The 11553-nt window shown below is 38.7% G+C and overlaps 1 protein-coding gene across 2 annotated transcripts in view; it reads left to right on the top strand.

The window, feature by feature from the left end:
* Positions 1–11022, top strand: part of LOC106516982 (potassium voltage-gated channel subfamily H member 4) — a 43394-nt gene extending 32372 nt beyond the window's left edge. The window contains exons 12-16 of one of the 2 annotated variants that reach the window (XM_014007624.1): positions 1674–1712; positions 5450–5838; positions 6833–6924; positions 8138–8214; positions 9187–11022. In XM_014007624.1, coding sequence (XP_013863078.1) covers positions 1674–1712; positions 5450–5838; positions 6833–6924; positions 8138–8214; positions 9187–10119 — 1530 coding nt within the window. In that variant the 3' untranslated portion in view covers positions 10120–11022. The remainder of the gene's footprint in view (positions 1–1673; positions 1713–5449; positions 5839–6832; positions 6925–8137; positions 8215–9186) is intronic. The other variant, XM_014007625.1, reaches the window with a different exon arrangement.
* Positions 11023–11553: the final 531 nt, after the last annotated feature.

The raw sequence follows: 11553 nt of genomic DNA, 5'->3' as shown, positions 1-11553 counted from the left end.
AAATTACGACAACAGATTCCGCCCCATCCCGTCAAAATATGACGCAAGGGGGGTACCTGATGCGTCAAAATTGGACGCAAAGGGACCTTTGAAAAACATCAATATGTGACGACTCGGGAGTGAGAATGGGTTGAATATATTTACTGAGAAAAATGGTGACGTGTTCAATACTTATTTTACCCGCTGTATTTTACCCTTCRGCATTATATTACAGCTCATAGTTGTTAATCAGTTGGAATGCCAGGCTGTCAGGTTGAACAATTTGAATGGTTTGTTCTAAAAGTGCTTTGTCTTTAGGAAAGTGAGTTTTTAAAGTAAGTATTAAGTAATCTGTGTGGAGTGAGATGGTTATTTTATCATCATAAATCCAGCAGTGAATCAATGTTGTTGTTTTTTTCTGCTTTTGTGAACATGAATCCACAAGGAGCAGTGCTCATGGGGTGCAAAGTAAAAGTGTGGTCAGTCAGATTAAGCRAAGGAAAAAAGATAAACAATGGTTTGGATTAATCTAAGTAAATAGAAAAGGAAAGGGTAAAATACAATAAGTGTTAAAGGTTTCTGTAAATTGTAGATTTGACTGGACTGAAGGAGAGTTGACCATAAAATGTCACAACTGTCTTAAGTTATTTTACTCCCAGACTCCAATACTGTCGCCATACCTTAGTTCAGCTCATTGACAGCCTTCCTACTGTGTTTGGGTAAACTACTGTTTCACTTGACCAGATGGAGTTTAGACAGATCTTATCATTCTCCAACAAACTTTACTTATACATTCATTTCACGGGCCTTACTGTTTGTGCATACTTTGTAAAAAGTTAGGAAGCAACATCTTCCATGTGCAAGCAACATCTTCCATGTGGGACACCTGTGGCATCAGTTTCTTATTAATTGTTAAGGGCTTTCGTGTCTTGTCATTTGGCACCAATGTTCCATGATAGTTAGATAACCTTTCCATGCTGCCTCCGGGTTATTTTTTCCTTTTATGAGAAGAATTTGTCCTCGTCTTCAACAGCCTCAAAGATCTTCCCTGTGGCTTTTACAGCCCCCCATCCAGCAAGTGGTGCGAAGTTTCATTACTTCTCTTTTTATTTTTGTATTTTGCTTCAATAAAAGATTWATGTTAATGCATTCCTGCATCATAGAGCCTGTTTGGGACTGGAGCAACACACTGCAGTGTGTGCCATCACATTAAGCCATGTTGTCAGAGGCAAAGTTTTCACACACACACAAGGGAAGGCTTTACACCATCGCAAATTGATTGCCCACCCAGTTGGTTAATATGCCACACTAATTCCTCCACACAGCAGCAGAAAAACTCATTTTGGCTGAGAYCCCTGTGCAATTAGGCGTTTGAGAAAAATGGAGTGAGAGATTCAGCTTATGTAGCAAAGGTATTATGCTGTCAGAAGAGACATATTACGTCTCTTTTTCACAAGTTGTTGCTATTTCCTGAGGTTGTGGTATTGATGTTGTTTTTACAGGCTATGTGGTGCTGGTGGCTTCCATTCATGCAATCCCAACTTCCAAACTTCAGCAAGCAGCAAAAAAATAAATAAATAAATAAATAAATCGCAAAAATAGCATAATTTCCAAAAGACATGTTTTGTGATCTCTTTAAATGTAAACTCTGAGATCCCTGTTTTGTTTTGTTTGTTTTTTCATGTATTTTTCAGGGTCTCAACAGAATTACCAGGTCACCCAGACTTCCCCACGTGAGTTCAGCGCACATTAAGTTATAAGAACTATACTGTGTAAAACCTTCTTTTGACTTATGCTATAATTAGGATCATAGAGTCAGCAAGACTATGACACAGCTGTTGTCGCATATCAATATCACCTAGTTTTTAGCATCATGYGCCTTTTTTTGGGCAAGCCCTCCTGTTTTTCTGGGACACATTGTACTGCTGGCGAGTCCTGGAGCAGGGCTTGGACTAGGTCTTCCCCTTCAGGTTGAAACTCATTTAGAACAGACAGCAGTTCAGTCCCAGGAGATAGTTCACTAACTGGGTCAATAACGCTACTAAATCTTTTGAGCTACTTCCCYTATGTACCATATTCTCTCAGCATGTTATATATATAAATTTAAGAAAGGTTATGATGTTTTTATTTGTAAATACAGTTGATATTAATAATAGGTCTGGTCTTCTTATAAATGACATTACTGGCCACCTGTTTTTGTAGTTTTTTATAAGTAGTTTTATAAGTAGTGTTCTTTTATATCATGTTTGRCATACATTTGAACATGTTGCTGCCCTCAAAGCAGATTTAACTGAACAAAACTGGAGTGAAATATATTGAACAGGAGACATTGATACCACTTATGAAATTTTTTTATCAATACTAATGAGGCTTTGTGATAAAAACTGTCCACTGAAAGAAAAAATTATCCATGAAACCAAAACAATTAGACAAACCATGGTTAACAAAAGGAAGAGTAAAAGCATGTAAATTRGAAAAAAATATAAAAAAATTCAAGCAGAGAACTGAATGTGCTGACAATAATTATAAGCTATGTATACTATTTACAAATAAGCAAATATTACTATAAAAAACTAAAAGGAGTACTATCACAATCTTTTGGAGCAGCATAAAAGTAACATCCAGGAAACATGGAGAGTGCTCAACAACTTAATAAAAAAATGCAGTGAAAGGAAGTTATTCCAAAATTTTTTGTTAGAAATGGTAAAATTATAGATGATTCCAAAGACTGTGCAAATGAATTTAATCAGTATTTTGCAAATGTTGGACATGACTTGTCAAACATGGTGTTTAGTGATAAAGATAGTTCGGATGAAGGTAATATTAACACAAACATCTACTTTTTTATTAGAGGAGTTAATGAAAAGGAAATGATGTTGTAAAAAAAACCTTAAAAAATCAAACCTACAGCTCCAACTGGAAGTGATATGTGGTTTGTAAAAAATATTTTTGCAACAACTTGATAACTTTGTAGAAAAATATTGTTAGTGTTATTTGATTCTCATTAGAGCCAAAAGGTCAACTTCAATGGTGGTAATGCAACTATCAGAAAATGTAGCAAATTCTATAGATAAATGGGAGTTTACTGTTAGAGTGTTTATAGACTAAAAAAAAAAAGCCTTTGATACCACAGACCATGGCTTACTGTTGTGGTGTGAAGAATAGCACATTGTTGAATAAAACATTATCTAGATGAAAGATATCAATATATGCAAATAAATAATGTGAATTCTGATTTATGGAAGGTTACCTGTGGAGTACCACAAGGGTCAGTGCTGGGCCCTAAACTTTTTTTACTTTACATAAATGATGTTTGCCATGTATCTGAATTATTAACATTTACTTTATTTGCTGATGAYACTACATTATATTGCTCTGGTAACAATTTGAAGCAGCTTCTGAATTCAATGTAAAATGAATTAAAGGTATTAAATAAATGGTGCAACAAATACTGTAGATGATCACTAAATTATGGTAAAACTAAATTTATAATATTTAGTAATAAAGAAATAAAAATGATGTCAAACTCATGATAAACAATATTGAAATACTAATACTAATATTAATACTAATACTAATACTAATACTAATAAATTGCTATAAATGTTATGCTGTTGCCTAATACCTCCATACATGACTTACTGTGGAGATCTGGTGAAATTCTTGTAAAACCAATACAGAACCTTTCTACATGCTTCAGATGAAAGCTATACCAATTATAAATGCATCAGATTATTGTCATTGAACAAATGAAATATTTCTTRCATTGCATACTTTAAAAAATTATGATTYAGTAGAGCTTAGAACAGCATTGACAATGAACAAACCATATAACTAAAGGTTTATTTAAAAAACCAAAGGTTAGGACAAATATTAAAAACAATTGCACTTCTGTTAGAGGGATTTATGTTTGGAATAATTGTAGTGAAGTTTTAAAACTGTGTTTTTCACTCCATTAAATAAAAAATTATTTACTACCCAAATACAGCAAGGTTTGATAATGATTGTTTGCCGTTATTTGAGTTTGTTACAAATTTGGTTAGAATTTCAGTGGAGATTTCCTTTAGAAAAATCTATAGGAAAGATGTTGCTGATTTGGTTTTGATAATGTGTGTACAAAAAGTGAAGGTGTTAAAAGCTTATGCTTCTACCTACACTTTTTTTGGTCTGTATCTTGTGTTTTTGACATTTACGGTAATTCAAACATTGTGTATTTTGTTATTTATTTTATGTGTTACTTCTGTTTTGTTGTCATTGTTCTATGTTTTTGTGTTGTCTTGTAAATGGAAGGTTAAAAATGACCAAAATAAATTCCCTGCATTGTGAAAAGAAAAAGGTTTATGSGGTGCCAAGTGTAAAATAAAAGGTTTTTGAAAAATGTCACTAACACATTTTCATTATTTAGTTCATTTTCTGGGTGCAAAATCCTAGTGAACAGTTTTCCACTAACATTTTATTGTTATTTAGCTCACTGTTCTTACATTTTCAGGTTTTACTAAATTTTAAATCAAATTGTGTAAAAGTTAAACCTTAAATGTTGTGGCTAACAGTTGAAATTTACATTTAAGTATTTTGGAATCCAACGCAGCCATTGGTGTGCTGATTTTGTTATGATGTAAGKATTCTGAGACTAAAGTAAACGCTAACGCTGCTAACGCTGCTAACACTTCCCTACAAGACATCGAACTTGCAGTTGCGGTCAGTGTCCAAGCTGCATGTGGACCTTCTGGACCATAGGTACCATCCATGTTGTTTTCAATGAACACATTTTGAATATTAACTGCCATCTTCAGCAGCATTGTGGCCGTCCAGTTTGTCCTGGAAGCGCAATTCATACCGTCAGCTCTTCTGTGCATGCGCTAAATGATAGACTGCTGGAATGCGCTTGAATTAGGAAAAAATACTGAAAATAATTATTTCCATACTTAATTATGAAGGTGTGTTAAATTATATATTGAAAACAGTTTTAATATTATATACATTTTGATTAGAGATTTACAATGTGTACACATTTATTTATAATAACTTGTGGACTATTTTCCATCCATCTTTTTTTTCTGGAATAAAAATCCACATCTGTTACAAACGTTGCCTTGTCTATGAAACATTGCAGGTGATGAAAGACTGAAATCGAATGAATTCTGTCATCAGCCTAGCGAAATGCTACATGCTAAAAACAAATGGTACGGATCGTGTTTCCAGGATGGATCGGGCAGCCACAAGCATTAAAGGCGTTAGCGGTTGCTTTTGTCACAGGATGATGATGTCATCATACACTTGGCGCCCCATAGATGTTCACGTCAACTGTTATTAAAGGTTGCATGAAGCCTTCAAGCAAAAACACAAAAGGGGTGCCTTGATATATTAATTATTGTAATTGTGCTGATATCACTGCATTCCTTTTGCCTAAATTTGATTTCTGGTTGAAGAGAATGTAATTAGTAACTTTCCATGTTCTGTTCTTCTTTAGCAGGAGCCCAATCTTCCCTCAATCGTGGAGATCAGGAATGATGACCCCGATGAACCCTTCCACCCGTCTCCAGCCACCCGCTCCCGTCGTAACCTCCTCCTCCCAAACTTCACCAGTCCTGTTCGCCGTACCTCGCTGGGGAACCTGCTGGGGGACGAACTGCGGCAGTTCAGTGCCCTGCGACGGTGCCTTTCTCCAAACCTCAGCCGCAGCTTCCTGGGGCAGACCTCGTCCTCTCAGCCAGCGCTGAAAAAAGAGCGCAGTTCTCCTGCGTTAGCCCGCTCTCGGGCCTCGACCTCAGCCCAAAATGAATCGTCAGCTGAGCAAAAGCCTTCCACGCTGYTCATCCCGACGATCACCTGCTTCGCACCACCAGATCTTAGCCCCAGGTATCATCAAACTTCTGTCAATTCAACATCATGAACACAAAGTTCGCAAAGAACACAAAAAACAAAGATTAGGGAAAGCGTTGAACTGAACAGAATAAATATGTTTTAATGGTAAAGTCTAATTTTAACGTGAAAATGAAATCAATATGACATTTTTTTAATATTCAATGCAATTTACCTTAGCTAAAAATTCTGAGACGTGTTTGATGGTGCATGAATAAGAAAATTATGTTTTTTTTTTCCTTTTAAACAGTGTTTTCCCAAATGTGTTCATTTTAATCCCATCTCATGCTGGTTTACGTCATTAAATTCACCCAAAAACTAATTTGCCCTTTTCAAACAGTCTTAGACACTTTAYTTTATGTCTTTTTCTTTCAACACCCAGTTCAACATGACCGTTATCTTACGAGAAAATGTTGATTCATCTTGAAATCTATTTYCTTGCAAGAAAAAAAGAAAAACAACACATCTGTGTTGTTTCAGTCACGGTATTTGGACCATACATATATATTTATGTACATATAAACACTACATCAACATACACATTAAATGTGTCAAAGTCTTGCGTTAAAAAGGTTCTAAATAGATTTTTATTTCCGGCAATGACCTTCTCGGTCCATGCTACAGAGACCTGCATCTTGTGTTTAATGCAGATGAAGTCTATTTGCATTGCATATTACAACAGATGTTACTGTATTTCATTACTAGAAGCACCTTATCCACCTGCTCCATCCATCTGTATTTATAATGCATCACCCAATAAGCTCTAGATATGGGTAAGGGCTGGTTCAGAGGGCTCAAATGTCCCACTCCCTCCACACTCGTCTCCTGCCTTCAATCCTAAACCCACACGAGCGTCTGCCAGCAGCAGCTCTCATGGCATGTTCGTGGCTCATCTTGTGGCTCTGATGATAATTGAAAAAGCTCTAATGTTACATTAACCCACTATCCCATCTCTCTCTCTCTCTCTCTCTCTCTCTCTCCCTCCTGTCAGGGTTGTTGATGGCACTGAAGACAACGGGCACAAGTTCAACTTCAGCGTGGAGCGCTGCCCCTCTAACACCGACACAAGTGGCAACACCCTAGGTAACACACACGGCCTCCAGCTGTGAGGGTAACCTTGATGCCAGCTGGCATCGGGGTACGTTCACGAGTTCACACAGGGGCTGGCACAGGACGCTGCTGCCGCCTTCTGAGGAAATCTGAGAGCACAGCTGAGCGAAACGACAGCCAGGTGTTCGAGGGGTCAGGGAACACGTTCAAGGATAAGTGAGGTCAGAGCAGGGTTCACTGATAACAAAGGATCACTGGCATGTTCAGGCCAGATACGGTCCAACAAGCTTACTTTACTCATGCAACAGTTTTTGCCAKACAAACTTTAATTATTAATTGTGCTGATCTCGTCCTATGAAAGAATAGGTAGCAGTCTTCTGATTTAATAAACAGTTTCATTTGCAAATGTGTTTAAAGTGCCGCTGACATCAAATTTTAGTAATAAAAGTGAATGCAGTTTTGGAAAGATAACACTAATAATATTGCAAAAAAAATTACACTTGTTGAGATATTGCATGTGGAGTAACAGGAAGTGATGTCAAAGGGGAATGTCTGAATGTGAACAGAGCAGGACAACAACGTCAACACTGTCTTATAAAGTGAAAGTACCATGTCTGGTCCGTGAACTGAGCTGCGTATTGTCCGCAGACGTCTGAGACTTCATACTCGAGCGTACTGACCGTCTGACAAATTCTTTAATTTCTCACAATTTTWGTCATGATGTCAAGGATGAGGAGGAAGAGACAGTTTGCATTTTAGCTTTAAAACAAAATTAAAAAGAAAATAACTACCTTATCTGAGCTACTTCCTCCCACAAATTTGTTGCTCGCTGAAAGCCTTATATTCCTTCACTGAGGTATCATTGTTTTCTAATATTCTCCATGAGACGCTCTTCAAGATCTGACTCCGTTTCGTCCACAAATGGAGCAGATTCTCAACTTTAACAGCTTGRTGTCAYATTTAAAACAGTACTCASCAGGCRGTTTATAATGCAACACYGCARAYRCGGACGTAAAAAATGGATCTCTGCATGGACCAGTCCGGTGGACGGCCGCTTCGAGTCTGCGCAGACCTCTGCAGAGTGAAGTACACCTCATGGGGGCCTTATGTGTAAAGCGCTTTGGGGTCCGGAGGGACTTGAAAGTTCTGTAGAAGTTCAGTCCATTTACCATTAAATAACTTTTATTTACCTACTAGAATAATGTGTTTTTCTAACTCAGTTGCTTAATTTTTCTCATTGGTTCAGAGTCTACTCGAGCTAATGCCACCCTGCTGCTTGAGACACAGGAGGTCAAGCAAGGCTTAAACCAACTAAACCTGAAGGTAATGCAGAACCATCCATCCATACATTACCTGTACCCATTTATTCCTTTTCTAGTGCCCTTATCCAGCAGTCACAGTGCGAGGGGCGGGGTACACCATGGACAGGTCTCAAGTCCATCACAGGGCTACACATAGAGACAAACGAGACAACCATTCACTCTCTCACTCACACCTAAGGACAATTCAGAGTTACCAAACAGGCTTGTTTTTGGTCTGTGGGAGGAAGCCGGAGTGCCTGGAGAGAACCCACGCATGCACGGAGAGAACATGCAAGATCTACCCTGAGCTGGGATTTGATCCGGCAACCTTCTTGCTGAGAGGCATCAGCTGTACCAGCTGAGCCACCGTGCCACCCTATGCAGAACCAATAAACTCAAGTTGATAGGACTAAAGACATTGTTACACGTTTCTTTCTAATTTGTCTTTTTTGGCTGACAGCAAATAACCCAATAAAATGTTTTTATCAAAAATTAAATAATTTTCAGAACTTCACAAAGGGAAAACAAACATTTTCTCTCATTTGTTATACTCTCTCTTTGATTAAATAAACTAGAACAAGCTTGCGTTTCTCTCTGTGAGTCAGTCCGTCTTTGCACTTCAGTTGAGAGCACGAAGCTGTTGTGATGCAAAGACTCCAACTGAGGAAGGTGCAATTTGAAGTAACTATTAATTAATCAGCAGGACACTTTCTGCAATGCAGATGATCCTTTTAGTGCTGACTCAACTATCTAAAGGGGGCTGGGTGGGGGAGTAAGTTGGGCTCAGCTTACGTATGTACTGTCTTTTCCTTCAAATATAATGTTTTGTCTTTAAAGAACATTTCAAAATCATATATGAACATGAGGATGGAAATAAACAGACCCAACAAACAGAAATTGTGTTTTTGAAACTTCAGTGTGCGCCTGACCAAATTAGATTGCTTTGGGGGAAGATTTGTGACATGGCAGTAACACATCTATGTACTCTACACAGGTGGCTACACTGCATCAAGAAGTATCAGAGCTYACCAAGGGCCTGCACCACATGATGAGCCTCCTCCAGACTCACATATCTGTAAATCATAGCAAGGCCTCGTTTCCCTCCTGCGTTCCAACAGTCTTCAACACCGGCATGCCGGTAGATCCCACTTCAGCCTTCTGCCTCCATGCCAGTCCTGGGAGCCACAAAGCCCACAACCAAAGTTCAACTGCCCAGTGGAGCTGCAGTGAAGCAGCTAAATCCCAAACCGAGAGCCGCCAGTCTTCAAGTCTTCCCACTAACTCTTGTTTTTCTTTAAGCTCTGCACCTAATTTAGGTCTGTGTCACAGCTCTGAGAGCATGACTTCTCCCCCGTGGACCAGCTCGTCTCCTCTCACTCCATACTACTGTGGTGGACTAGCGCCTCACGGGAGGCATGAAGACTCCAGACCTCTCAGTGCTAGTCCATCCTCTGTCAGCCAGTCTCATCCCACGTTGTGCCTGCAGCCTCCCAGTGATGGCGATGAACTGAAYTGCCTTTTGTCCGGCGCTGCAACAGGTTCATCTACACACAGCCCGCTGGACGCCCSGAGCAGCTCCCATTCCCATTTCGGCGTTTCGCAAACCTCAAACGAGGACATTCACCCGCTGAGTCGGGATGCATCAATCTTCCAAATGAACACCTTCATCCGCCCTCTTTCTTCTTCATCTACTTTACTTTGCAAGCCAGCTGCCTCTTCTTTTGATGCAGGATCGATACAACTGGACGTTTTACAGCCCAGTSTCCCCCTGGGCAGTCCGCCTGCCTCCGAGCGCACCAGTCTGGACTGTCTACTGGGAAACAGAGAATCTACAGGAAGCAGGGACGGTGCATCATCGCGAAGGTCCAGCATCGGTGTTCAGCCTCAGAGCACCGACCAGTCCTGGTGCCTGGACTTCACAGACTGAAGTCTCCGTGTTTTGTGGGCAGACTGTTTTAAGCAACATCCAGCAACAYAGTCAGTTACTGACATGCAACTTTTTACAGTGTTTTAAAAATCTCAGTTGGAGATCGTTAATATGTTTTGTTTTAATCTCTTAATATTCAAGCTCCTATTCAGTCATTTTCTATGCAAAAAGCATGTTTTGTGCGTTCTATTGGCTTTACTGAGGTGTGTCTTTAACACAAAGCTCCACAGCGGGGGCTGCAGTATACGTTGTACTTTTTTCCAACATCTTTGGAGAATTTTGCCATTTAATACCTGTTACCTCTCTTGCATGGTAAAGTCATTCAAACTTTTTTTCCTAAGGAAAAGGTTTCCAAAATTAATGTGTAAGCATTCTACGTAACAACCTGCTGATTGTGCACACAGATACTGTATTTATATGAAGGATGCTTCAAAGATGTTGGATTTTTTTTAACATAGAGAAGAATAAAAATGACACACGTCTCACTTTGCATGTATGAGTATGTGCACCTTACTGTACAGGTTTTTTATTGAATGTCTTTCTCAGTTCAGCTATTTTATTTATGAATTTTTAACCGTTTGGACTACTTTCACGCCTAATAGAATCTATACAACAAATCTGCCGTTTTGAGACATTTAGCAAACTTTGTCACCAACTGATTTACATCCTTTATAAAAATGATTCACACTTAATGAATGTTGGTTAGTTCAAATGAAATAGAAAAAACAGAAGCAGCGAACAAAGAAGGCGACTGTCCTCACCAATCTGTTTTTCAGAATATTCAATAATTATTTTATTGGTTTTTAAGGGATTTATGCTCATACATTATTCGGAATATTCAAGAGTTTTATTCTTTTACAATGATTTCTCTGTGGCTGACAGAATAAAAATGTAGAACATACAGTCGTGGTTTTTGTGTCTTTAAAGTCCAACACCCACCATAACCGTCCCAAGTGCCCTTAACAGGTAATTACCATTGCAGAATATGACGGTTGTATGTTTTGTTTTGGGTTTTTTTCCCATTTGGGCCAGGTAAATGTAAAAATAAGTTAAAAAAAACAGTCACGGAACTACCCGAGCACAGTCCCTACATGGTCCATGGGTCAGACCACTTTTTGGTCCATTTTAACAGGCACATACATATTCATGACGAAGGACTACAGAGTGAGGACGATTTAAGTGGAGAAAGTTCCAGTTATTTAGAGGCCAGCATTTACAATAAAATAAAGCTTTTATTTTAAAAATCAACCTGATTGTAGAGACCATTGTCCATTAAACCCACTGCTGCTCGTTATATTTTAGGGCCTACATTTGAGTTTCAGTCGCTGAAGCAGGAACACACAACCACCTGAGATGATTTAATTCATTTCAAACACAAATTTAAACTATTCACCAGTCTTTAAATTGTGCTGAAAGGTCACATGAAACCACAGT

Source organism: Austrofundulus limnaeus, unplaced genomic scaffold (assembly GCF_001266775.1).
Source record: "Austrofundulus limnaeus strain Quisiro unplaced genomic scaffold, Austrofundulus_limnaeus-1.0 Scaffold43, whole genome shotgun sequence".
Classification (NCBI taxonomy): domain Eukaryota; kingdom Metazoa; phylum Chordata; class Actinopteri; order Cyprinodontiformes; family Rivulidae; genus Austrofundulus; species Austrofundulus limnaeus.
Note: the sequence above shows the minus strand (reverse complement) of the source record. Positions and strands in the feature narration are given on the sequence as shown.